General features: G+C 41.7%; 1 protein-coding gene across 4 annotated transcripts in view; it reads left to right on the plus strand.

Annotated features, from left to right (window-relative positions):
* LOC138739501 (FRAS1-related extracellular matrix protein 2-like) overlaps positions 1-12948 on the plus strand; it is a 255570-nt gene that overhangs the window by 88045 nt on the left and 154577 nt on the right. For all 4 annotated transcript variants that reach the window (XR_011342293.1, XR_011342294.1, XM_069891716.1 and 1 more), the window contains exon 5: positions 10465-10590. Coding sequence is in view for 2 of the 4 variants with exons in the window: in XM_069891716.1 (XP_069747817.1) it covers positions 10465-10590 (126 nt within the window). In the remaining 2 variants the exon portion in view is untranslated. The remainder of the gene's footprint in view (positions 1-10464; positions 10591-12948) is intronic.

The raw sequence follows: 12948 nt of genomic DNA on the forward strand, positions 1-12948 counted from the left end.
ATTTTCAAAAATTTCAGTTGACCAAGGCGAGAAGATGGAGTTAGCTAAGGTATTGGTCATCAGAACAGATTAAAAAAACTGAAATCCATTCAGTTGCTCAATTGCTTCGAAGTTAGAGTTGAAAGACCTGTGGCTTGTGTAAGGTCACTCTGAAATATGGTACTCCGAGTTGGTCTAATTAGCAGAAGTATCACCATAGACCACTGTCGTTGCTTCATGTGATGTCAAACAGCCTGGACCCTGCAGTCTGTCTCATCATTTCTTGTTAACTGTTTGGCTGCCCAGCCTGAAAGTTTCTCCTTGTTAATAAGCTCAGCAAACAGCATAAGGGAGGGGTTTGGTCCAAATTCGTAGTGTAGCATCACAGTATTTTTTATTATTTCAAGAGATATGATTTAGAGGAGGGTGTGGTTAACTGGGTAAGCAAATATGCGGATGATACGAAAATAGGGGGAGTGGTGGATAGTGAGGTAGATTTTCTTGGATTACAGAAGGATTTGGTTTGTTTGGAAGAGTGGGCTGAAAGAGGGCAAATGGAATTCAATGTAGACAAGTATGAGGTGTTGCATTTCAATAAAAATAGCCAGAATAGGACATATACAGTTAAGAGGAGGGCATTGAGGCACACAGAGGAGCAAAGGGACCTGGGGGTTATGGTACAGAATTCACTGAAGGTGGATTCCCATGTAGACAGGGTGGTTAAGAAGGCGTATAGTATGCTGGCCTTCATAAATCATAGTATAGAGTATAGGAGCTGGGAGGTGATGCTGCAGCTGTTTAAGGCATTGGTGAAGCCAGGTTTGGAGTACAGTGCTCAGTTCTGGTCTCCAAATTATAGAAAGGATATAGATAAGGTGGATACTTAGGGTCCCCAACCATACTAGTTTAAACCCCCCCCCCCCCCGACAGCCCTAGCAAATGCCCCCGCCAGGAGACTGGTCCCTCTGGGATTAAGATGTAACCCATCATTATGGCATAGGTCCCATCTTCCCCAAAAAAGGTCCCAGTGGTCCAAGAACTTAAAACCCTGTCTCTTACTCCACCCCTTTAGCCACGCGTTTAACCTCCACCTATTTCTATTTGCTTTCACTGTCACGTTGCACAGGAAGCAATCCAGAGATTACCCCCTTAGTGGTCCTCCATTTAAGCTCCCTACACAACTCCCTATACTCATTCTGCAGGACCACTTCCTTCTTCCTTCCAACATCATTGGTACCAACATGCACCACAACCTCAGGCTTCTCACCCTCCCCTTTTAGGATGTTCTGAATGCGCATAGTCACATCCTGGACCCTGGCACCAGGGAGGCAAACCACCATCAGGTTTTCATTATTGTGTCCACAAAAACCTCTGTCTGTCCTCCTAACCATTAAATCCCCTATAACTATCACCCTTTTCCTTTTATCCCTACCTTTCTGGGTCACAGAGGTTGACACCACACCTCTGCCCACCATAGTCTGACTATCCCCCCTCCTCAGTACTCAAGGTGGAGTTCAAATTTCTGAAGATTACAGACTCTGGTGCTTGCTCATGAACCTGACCCCTCCCTTTCTTCCTCCTAACGGTAACCCACTGCCCCTCCTCCCGTGGCCCCTGTGCGACCACCTGCCTGTAGCTCTTGTCTATGATAGCCTCATTCTCCCTAACCAGAGTAAGGTCATCGACCTGCAGCTCCAGTTCCTTGACCCAGTCCTTCAGGCCACACTCCTTGTCCGTGATGGCCTCACTCTCCCTAACCAGAGAGAGGTCATCGAGCTGCAGCTCAAGTTCCCTGACTCGGTCCCTTAGGTGCTGCAGCTCAGCCACTTTGTGCACACATGGATGTCCGGGAGGCGTGAAGACTCCATGACTTCCCACATGTGACACTGAGAGCAGAAAACTGCCCTCACACTCCTCCTTCCTCCTTCTCACAAAGTAAAAAATAAACATATATATTAAATTAACTGTGAATGTCTTACCTTTCGTCCAGCACGCTCGTCCTCAGCCTCTGCTCGCCTAAGCTTCTTGAGCCAAAGCCTCAAAGACCCACTCCTTCACTGTGCCATTCATTCACTGGGCCGCTCCCCTATACTTACCCTCCTTTTATTGGCCCCTTGGTCCAAACTCCAGTCGCCACCTCCTCCGACTCACAGCCCAAACCAAGTAACCTACACTTAAATGTTGACAGGGAACCGGCCTCAACTACTTTCTGTGGCAAAGAATTCCACAAATTTACCACTCTCTAAGAGAAGAAATTTTTCCTCATCTCAGTCCTAAAAAAATTCCCCCTTATCCTTAAACTATTGCCCCTGGTTCTGGTTTTTCCCAGCACTGAAAACAACCCTTCTGCATCTAGTCTGTCTAAACCCTTGTGAATTTTATAAATTTCTATAAGATTCCCCCTCAATCTTCCAAATTCCAGAGAATACAAGCCTAGACTATCCAACCTTGCTTCATATGCGAGTCCCTCCATCCCCAGTGTCATTCTAGTGAACCTTCTCTACACCCCCTCCATGACGAGGATATCCTTCCTCAGATAAGGCGACCAAAACTGCCCGCAGTACTCCAGGTGTTGTCTCACCAAGGTCCTGTACAGCTGCAGCAGGATCTCCCTACTCCTGTACTCAAATCCTCTCACTATAAACGTCAACATACCATTTGCCCTCCTCACCGCCTGCTGCACCTACATGCCCACGTTCAACAACTGATGTACAGCAACATTCAAGTCTCACTGCATCTCCCCTTTTCCTAAGCGGATACCATTTATATAATAATCCTCTTTCCTGTTCTTACCTCCAAAGTGGATAACCTCGCATTTATCCACATTATACTACATCTGCCACGTCCTGGCCCAGTCGCCTAACGTCCAAATCACCCTGCATCTTTCACACAGCTAAACCTGCCATCCAACTTCATATCATCTGCAAATTTTGAGATACTGCTATCTATTCCCACATCTAATTAGTTGATATATATCGTAAACAACTGCGGCCCCATTACTATCTGCAGTACCCCACTAGTCACTGTCTGCCATTCTGAAAAGAACCCATTTATTCCTACTCTTTGCTTCCTGTCCCTCAACCAATTCTCTATTCACCTTAATACCATACCACCTATACCGTGCTCTTTAAGTTTATATGCTAATCTTCTGTGCAGAACCTTATCAAACACCTTACTAAAGTCCAGATATACCACATCCACTGGTTCTCCCCAGTGTATCCACTCTACTGGTTCTTTTTCTTTGGCTTGGCTTCACGGACGAAGATTTATGGAGGGGTAAATGTCCACGTCAGCTGCAGGCTCGTTTGTGGCTGACAAGTCCGATGCGGGACAGGCAGACACAGTTGCAGCGGTTGCAGGGGAAAATTTGTTGATTGGGGTTGGGTGTTGGATTTTTCCTCCTTTGTCTTTTGTCAGTGAGGTGGGCTCTGCGGTCTTCTTCAAAGGAGGTTGCTGCCCGCCAAACTGTGAGGCGCCAAGATGCACGGTTTGAGGCGATATCAGCCCACTGGCAGTGGTCAATGTGGCAGGCACCAAGAGCTTTCTTTAGGCAGTCCTTGTACCTCTTCTTTGGTGCACCTCTGACACGATGGCCAGTGGAGAGCTCGCCATATAACACGATCTTGGGAAAGCGATGGTCCTCCATTCTGGAGATGTGACCTACCCAGCGCAGTTGGATCTTCAACAGCGTGGATTCGATGCTGTCGGCCTCTGCCATCTCGAGTACTTCAATGTTAGGGATGAAGTCGCTCCAATGAATGTTGAGGATGGAGCAGAGACAACACTGGTGGAAGCGTTCTAGGAGCCGTACGTGATGCCGGTAGAGGACCCATGATTCGGAGCCGAACAGGAGTGCGGGTATGACAACGGCTCTGTATACGCTTATCTTTGTGAGGTTTTTCAGTTGGTTGTTTTTCCAGACTCTTTTGTGTAGTCTTCCAAAGGTGCTATTTGCCTTGGCGAGTCAGTTGTCTATCTCGTTGTCGATCCTTGCATCTGATGAAATGGTGCAGCCGAGATGGGTAAACTGGTTGACCGTTTTGAGTTTTGTGTGCCCGATGCAGATGTGGGGGGCTGGTAGTCATGGTGGGGAGCTGGCTGATGGAGGACCTCAGTTTTCTTCAGGCTGACTTCCAGGCCAAACATTTTGGCAGTTTCCGCAAAACAGAACGTCAAGCGCTGAAGAGCTGGCTCTCAAAAAACTCTATTAGATTCGTCAGACATAATTTCCTCTTCACAAAACCATGCTGACTCTGTGCAATGATACCACTACTTTCCAAATGTACTGCAATTGCATCTTTAATAACCGATTCTAGCACCTTCCCTACTACCGATGTCAGGATAACTGGTCTGTAATTTCCCGATTTTTCTCTCTCCCTCCCTTCTTAAAGAGTGGGGTTACGTTGGCTACCCTCTAATCCTCAGGAACTAATCCAGCATTCAAAGAGGTTTGAAACATTATCACCAATGCATCCACTATTTCCTGGGCTACTTCCTTCAGCACTCTCGGATCCAGACTATCCGGCCCCAGGGATTTATCCACCTTTAATCCCTGCAGTTTAACTAATACAACTTCTCGACTGACAATTATTTCCATTAGTCCCTCTGTCACAATAGATCCCCGACCCTCAATAATTTCCTGTAGATTAGTTATGTCTTCCTTGGTGAAAACAGAACTAAAATAGTCATTCAAACAGTCTGCCATATCCTTGTTCCTCATGATCAACTCACCCATTTCTGTCCGCAACGGACCCACATTTGTCTTAACTAACCTCATTCTCTTAATGTATCTATAAAAGCTTTTACAGGCATTTTTTTATGTTCCCTGCCAGCTTCCTCTCATTATCCTTTTTACCTTTCCTAATTAATCCTTTTGTCCTCCTCTATAGAACTCTGAATGTCTCCCAATCATCAGGGATATTATTCTTTTTTGCTAATTTGTAAGCTCCTTCTTTGGATTTGACACTCTCTCGGATCTCCCTTGTTAGCCACAGATGTGCTACTCTCCTCGATTTATTCTTCGTAGAAACTGGGATGTACATTTTCTGCACTTGCTCCAAGCTATCCTTAAACGACTGCCATTGCATTTCTACCGTTAGTCCTTTAAGCATCATTTGCCAATCTAATTCAGCCAATTCACATCTCATTACCATCAAAGTTATCCCTCTTCAAGTTCAAAACCTTTGTATCCGTATCAACTGTGTCACATGCCATCCTAATGAAGAATTTCACCATATTGTGGTCACTCTTGCCCAAGGGGTTCCTCACAACAAGATTGCTAATTAACCCTTCTCCATTACTCAATACCCAATCTAGAATGGCTTGTTCCCTCATTGGTTCCTCCACATGCTGATTTAGAAAAAAATCTCACATACATTCTAAGAAATCCTCTTCAACTTTACCCTTACCAATTTGGTTCACCCAAATGAACCGTGCCTTGGCTGAGTAATCGGGAGATTCTGATTTGACAAGGGAATGAGCATAAATTTATTTCTTGAATGTATTACATATTCCAAAGTGAGGGCCTGATGCCAGGCTTATACAGGTCAAGGGAGAGATAGGAGGTGGACTTGGGCATAACAATCAATGAAGAGTGGTGGCAAGACCTGTATCTGGACAGTGTGACTGGAGTCATCAATCCCGGATACAGGTTGGTGCAATACAACTTTTTGCACCAGCTGTACCTCACACCACAAAAATTACATAAATCAAAGCCAGAAATTTCAGAAAGGTGCTTTAGGTGTGGTGTGGAGATTGGAACCTTTGTCCACTTCACCAGGTTATGTTCAAAGATGAGACCTTTCTAGGAAGAACTGGGGGATATTTTGAAAAAAAATTACAAAAGTAGATTTTCCACAAGATTCTGAATTGGACCTTTTGGGAGATATTGGAAATGTGAGTTTTTGACTGTCCAAATATCACATTCAGTTCATGAAGGTCTCCTTGGCAGTAGTCAGAAAGTATCTAACAGTTATGTGGAAGTCTAACTCCCAAGTAAATACCACACAATGGAATATCGAAATGCAGAATTGTATTCCCTTGGAGAAAATCACTTACATTCAGAGGTGGAAACATGACACTTTCATTAAAGTGTGGCAGCCATATCTGAAATACATGGGCATGCAGATTTGCTAGCTTCCCCTCCCTGTGAAATATGGCTATTATAAAAACCAGTTTTAGTAGGGAAAGGATTGGAGTTTTTTTTTTAAAAATGGACCATGGCACAGGTGACATGTGTGTTTTCTTTATAGTCCTTTTTTTTTAGTTTGGTTTTTCTTTTAGTTTTTTTTTATTCCTTAGGATTTTTAGTGATTTAAGTTGTTCTTTTTTAGGTTTTTGGTGGGGGCTCTGAGCCCCACGTATTCATTTGTATAATGTATAATCAGTATGGTTATGTATTTGGGGGCAGGGAGGAACAAAACACAGACTCTGTACATTCTATGAATGTTGAAAAAGATAGTATTGTTGAAATTACTTTGAGTTTGTAAAAAAAAAAAAATTCAAAAAAGATTAATAAAATCACTCTGTAACCTCCTCTGAAGATTAATGCTGAGGTGAAAAGAAAGTGAAAATCTTTCACATTTGTTACCAGTAATTAACCAAATACTAAATAATATGAGAAGCAGCAGATAATGTTCACATGTGGGATCAGTCAGTGCCTGTCACAGTTTGTTAATTAGCGGACCAATCTAGCATAGAAAACTGTAATCTTATTGAATACCACTTAGTTAACTACTTTCCTTCGGTATATTCTCTATGATGTAAAGCAGGACACATTTTCCAGGTCACTAACTTCAGCAATGTGTAGTTTTAACAGACCAAGGAAAATTTCCTCCCAAATTTAATTGGATAGCATTACTCCTACTGGGTGGTTTATCTGAAGTAGGAATGCTCTTGTGAGTATATTGTTTATAGTGAAAGTTTGGGAGTGTAAAAGTTAATTGAGTAGAACTTTAATAGTAAATGTATTGTAAGTCTGAAAATGTAATCTAACATAATACCTGTATTATTGAATCTTTCAACTATAGCCAGTTGACATTATCACAGAATGATTGAGAGGAATGTGTCGCGGTAACTGTCCAGGTGGCAACTGATTTTGGATTGCACCCAATAATTAATTTTTTAAAAGTTCATGATTCAAAAGTTCAGGATTATTTTGATTTATTGACCATGATTTTTAATTTTCAGCGATTGGCAGAAAATAAAGTAAGCGGCTATAGTTTTGGAATAAGGAATCCCCATAACTGGCCAATCTGTTCCAATACTTTTTCCATCCACCAACCTCTGTCAATCTGACCAATATCACAGCACAGTCTAATACAATCTTCATATCAATCACATCACCAAATTTTGTGTGATCTGAAAACTTAAGGATCATAACTACTGCATACATATCCAAATAGCTAAAGAATATAAACAAATAGTAAGGATTCCAACATCAAACCTGTGGGGCACCACTTGTCACAGATTCCAATCACCAAAACAACTATTTACTATCACTGTTTTACCTCCCTTTCCTAAGCCGATTTAGGATGCATTTTGCTATCTTCCCTAATATATGTAGACTTATCAACTGCACTGCTCTCATGGATACATTTTGTTACCTTTTTTTAAATCATTCAGTTGGTTAGACGTATCTTTCCCCTATCCAAACCATGGACTCTGTATGCGATTAATCTTAATGTGGACCTTAATCTTGTCTTTCATAAATTTTCCATTCACTGACATTTATTCTTATTCCCAGTCTTGACCACCACGCTTTCCCGAATTATCCATATATTTTGCCAATATCAAACTTTTTACTGTTAAAAGCATTTTCTCCAATAGATGTTGGAAATTTGGAAAAAAAACAGAAAAATTGAAAATATTCAACAGATGTCCAGAGATGAACAGAATTACATTTTCAGTTCAAAGCAAAACATTCAAAAATGTTAAATCAACCAATCTATGAAGAGTCTTCCTCAGCAGGCTGAATATTTCCAGCATTTTGTGTTCACAATTCAGATGTGCTTTTCAAATAATGTCCTCCCATCAGAGCAAGAAAGGAGTTAAAATAAAACAAAGTTTAAGAAAGGGAAGAGAAGAGGAGAGAACAAAAGGAAAGTCTGGATGAAATTCAAGACGAGTGTACATAGCATATTTTCATGGGAACTTGCCACGGTAGCGGACAAAACAATTACTGTCAGTTTAGGAGCAAGCTAAAAATTCTGGAAGAAGAGGAGAGGAATAATCCTTCTAGTGGTGGCAATATATTGGAGGTTCCTGAAATGGCAGAGGATTATTTGTTGAATGTCGAGTCTGATGATAGTGGAAAGTGAGACAAAGAAGTCCTATTATGGTCTTGGGAAGATGTGAGATTTGAGTGCAGAGAAATTGAACTGACATGATCAGTTGTTCTGTCAGCCGTGGTGCAGGAGAATCTTCAATTAGGGTAAAGAAATGTATCAGATTCCCGGGTATAAAAGGTGAATAGGTGTGGTAGAAATGCCAGCCTGACGGAATGCCATGGAGTTGTTGTAGAAAGCAGGGTGGCAGAAGCATAGTCAAGGTAATAGTGAGAGCTTGTTATGCATTTTGAATTTAGAACCTGATGGAAAAGTGGGAATTGTCATCAGATCTGATCAAATTTTTCAGTTCACACATTTGATTATGAGAATATAAATTCAGAATTTATTTTTCCAACAGGATAAAGAACTTCAAAGATGCCCTTTTATTTTTCTATTCTGCAAATTTTTTTTTGTCTCTGCTGTTCTGTAGGGTAACGTACATTCAGAAATTTCACCAGCTGTTCAATAACCTAAATTTTATAAAGTTTCTTAGTCTTTCAGCTGTTACTATCCAACTATCTAAAAAAGCCTGAAAGATTTCTTTTTAAAAAATTGCCGGTCTCTCAAGTTACTTGATTAATATAACAAAAACTATAATTATACCTTATCTTTACATAAATGTATCAATTGCAAAACATTCCCAAATATTGATATGGTCTCAGGATTAATCTGGATTTTGGATTGAAATGATTCCTTTGATAATTTGCCAAAAGCATACTTTTCACTGTGGGAGATGCACAAGTGAGGCTGCCAGTTAAAATCAACATTTAAGTGAAGGTCATCAAAAGAACGTCTGTAAAATAAATACTGTAAGCATATTTTGTGAAGACTTGGTCAGTGCACATTTCTTGACTTTGTTCTTAATTCGCCCAGTTTAGCAAATCTGCAGAAACCTGGTTTAACAAATTGATAAGCATTCATGTTTGTGGGAGCCAAAAAGAGGAACAGGTTTTTCCTGCACCAATAATTTTTTTTAGATAAGAATGAAATTCCACAGAACGGCAGAATGTTATCCAATTACAAACACAATGCAATTTGATAATCACCTATCCCATTGTTCAGAAATTCTAAAGATCCTGCATCTGACTCACTGGGAGTTGTTTCCTGTGTTCCCTTTAAACCACCTGAGCGTTATTTCTAGCTGCCTTTAAAATTCTACAGAGCTCATATCTCATGCTCCGTGTAAATTTACTGGGTCCATATTCACATGCTTTCTTTAAACCTGCCTGAGTGTTGTTTCCAGTAGTCCTTTTAGACACACTGGGTCCTTAATTACTGCACTCTCCTTAACTTTACAAGGGGCTCCTTCTGGCAAGCTGCCTTTAAACTTGCCAGATCCTATTTCCCGGGCTCCTTTCAAATTCACCGGAGTCCCATTCCCAAGTTTTCTTTAAATTCCTCAGGCCTTGTTTCCCATGCTCCCTTTAATTTCAAGGTTCACTGATAAATTTATTGCCCGGTTGTGTAATATCTTCAAAAGGTTGAATTCAAAGGGGTTTGGAGTGCAGAAACAAATAACACATCATAATCTGGAAAAGCTGTCAGTCCAACACCTCTGAAATCCAGAGTGTTGAGACACAGAAGATTGCAGATGTGCAAATAGAAACAAGCTGCTGGAGAGACTCATTGGTGCTGACCTGCTGAGAGTTAAACAAGAAAATCTGCAAATGCTGGGTTCAAGTGCAATGTACAAATAGTTGGAGATCTCAGCAGGTCACGCAGCATCTATAGGAATTAATGCGTAACTAACATTTTGGGCTCAGCCCCTGTGTCGGTTATATATTTAAATATTGTTTCTCCTTTGATTTCCTATGAATGCTGCTTGATCTGTGGAGTTTCTCCAGCACATTTGTGTATTAGGCCTGACATGCTGAGTTCCTTCAGCAACACACTTTTGCTATGAAATCCTCAGGGTTCCTAATTATAAGAGCTTTACTGTAATCCAGTTCAGTATTCATATTTTGCACTTAGTAATATGCCAGAGCAATTTAATCATATCCATTCAATGTTGTTTCCCCTTCACAACATCTATATTCTTCTCTCCAGAGTCAACTGTCTTCATCCCCCATTCCCCTTCACAACATCTATATTCTTCTCTCCAGAGTCAACTGTCTTCATCCCCCATTCCCCTTCACAACATCTATATTCTTCTCTCCAGAGTCAACTGTCTTCATCCCCCAATCCTCCTATGCCATTGATGAAGATGTTGGAGAATTGTTGATCCCTGTGAAAAGAACCGGAGATGCAAGTCAGGAGCTGATGGTTATATGTTTCACTCAACAAGGTAAGAGGATAATTTACTACAACTGATCTAGTTATCAGATGTTTGTAATGCATGATTATTTTTTTTTAAATGTATGTTCTTTGGTCAAAAATAAATGATCACAATTGTTGCACTTCAGTTTTGTGGAGACCCAAAAATACATTGATTATTGCCTGGAGGAGAACTTAGAAAAGAGCACCACTTAAAAAATATATGTAAATTACTGTGCATTACAAGGACTGCCTAAAGAAATCTCTTGGTGCCTGCCACATTGACCACCGCCAGTGGGCTGATATCGCCTCAAACCGTACATCTTGGCGCCTCACAGTTCGGCGGGCAGCAACCTCCTTTGAAGAAGACCGCAGAGCCCACCTCACTTACAAAAGACAAAGGAGGAAAAACCCAACACCCAACCCCAACCAACCAATTTTCCCCTGCAACCGTGTCTGCCTGTCTCGCGTCGGACTTGTCAGTCACAAACGAGCCTGCAGCTGACGTGGACATTTACCCCCTCCATAAAGAGAAGACAAGGGCTATGAGAAGCATTCTACTGTATTAGTGAATTTTTAAAAAGGCTTAGTTTTTTTACAAACAGCATAATGTGGGCTCTAGACACTGAACAGTGAAACATAGGACTTAGGAATTAGTGCAACGTTGTTCCAGTGCCAGGGTTCAAATCCCTTGCTGTTTTTAAGGAATTTGTATGTTCTTCCCATGTCTGCTTGGGTTACGTCTGGGTGCTCTGGTTTCCTCCCACCATCAAGACATATCAGGATGTAGGTCATTTGGATATAATTGGTGGCATGGGCTTGTGGGCTGAAAGGTCCTGTCACAGTGCTGCATGTCTAAATGTTCAATGTAAATTTAAATTTCAAGGTGAAGCTCTAAGCACTGGTAGAGGAAAGCCCAACTTTTTTCCATCATAATTTTTTTTCAAATTCACTGTTCAGACAAAGTCTGTAGCAAAACTCCCCTTCTTTCTCCATATCCATTTGGTATTTGTAGTATGAACACAAAATGCTGGAGAAGCTCAGCAGGTCAGTCTCCTTTAGGTGGCAAAGGTAAAGAGACAGAACCAACATTTCAGGCTTGAATCTTGTGATTTGCTTCCATTTGATATTTAATCATTGCAATCTATGTACCATGCTTCCAAGATTTTACCAAATGTATCATGCACCACAAGGGGAAATAAAACATTAGATCATGTCTACACAAATGTGGCTGTTGTTTACAAAGCCACTATCCTCCCCTGCCTGGGAGAATCCGACCATCTTTTATTGCTTCTGTTTCTCAAGTATAGTCCAGTCATTAAACATGTAAAACCCACAATGAAGACTGTTAAGATCTGGCTTGAGGGTGCTGACTCTGTCCTTCAGCAACAATTCCAGCACACAATGTGCTTGCTGCCCATGCAATCACAGACTCTCAGATTAATATTGCCTTGTATACTAACTCTGTCCTCGAGTACATTAACATGTGTGTAGATAGAGTGACACCACAAAAACAAATAAAAATTTTCACTAATCTGAAACAATGGATGAACAGTGAAGTTCTCCTCTTGCTTCAGATTTGGATACTGGAGAACTTAGAGCTGAGCCAGGGCCAACCTGAGAAGGGGACTCTCTCAGGCTAAACATAAACAAAGAGACATTTCAACTCCTCAGACCCCCCGGGCACGTAACATGACATACAGATCATTACAGATTTTAAACCACCTAGTACTATGCCCCCTTCCAGCTGTGCTTCCCTTTGCAAGGAGCTTAACTACTTCTACACTTGCTTTAATCGAGGGTTCAAGGAGGTCACCCTCAAAGCGGATCTTGCACCTGGTGAACTACCTCTCTTACTTTCTACCTCAGATTTTTGCACCACCCTGAGTAGGGTAAATGTACGGAAGGCAACTGGTCCGGATGGTATACTTGGCTGTGTGCTCTGAGACTGGGTCATTTGGCCAAGGTCTTCATGGGCATTTTCATTCTGATCCTGGCCCAGGCAATTGTCTGCACAAGCTTCAAGATTGCCACCATTGTGCCATATAACCATATACAGCACAGAACAGGTCAGTTTGGCCCTACTAGTCCATACCGGAACAAATCCCCACCCTCTTAGTCCCACTGGCCAGCACCTGGTCCATACCCCTCCAATCCTCTCCCCTCCATGTAATTATCCAGTCTTTCCTTAAATGTAAATAACGTCCTTGCTTCAACCACCTCTGCCAGAAGCTTATTCCACATCCCAACCACCCTTTGCGTGAAGAAATTTCCCCTCATGTTCCCCTTATAATTATCCCCCTGCAATCTCAAACCATGGCCTCTGGTTTGAATATCCCCCACTCTTAATTGAAAAAGCCTATCCATGTTGACTCTCTCTGTCCCTTTT

This window comes from Narcine bancroftii, chromosome 7 (assembly GCF_036971445.1).
Source record: "Narcine bancroftii isolate sNarBan1 chromosome 7, sNarBan1.hap1, whole genome shotgun sequence".
Taxonomy (NCBI): domain Eukaryota; kingdom Metazoa; phylum Chordata; class Chondrichthyes; order Torpediniformes; family Narcinidae; genus Narcine; species Narcine bancroftii.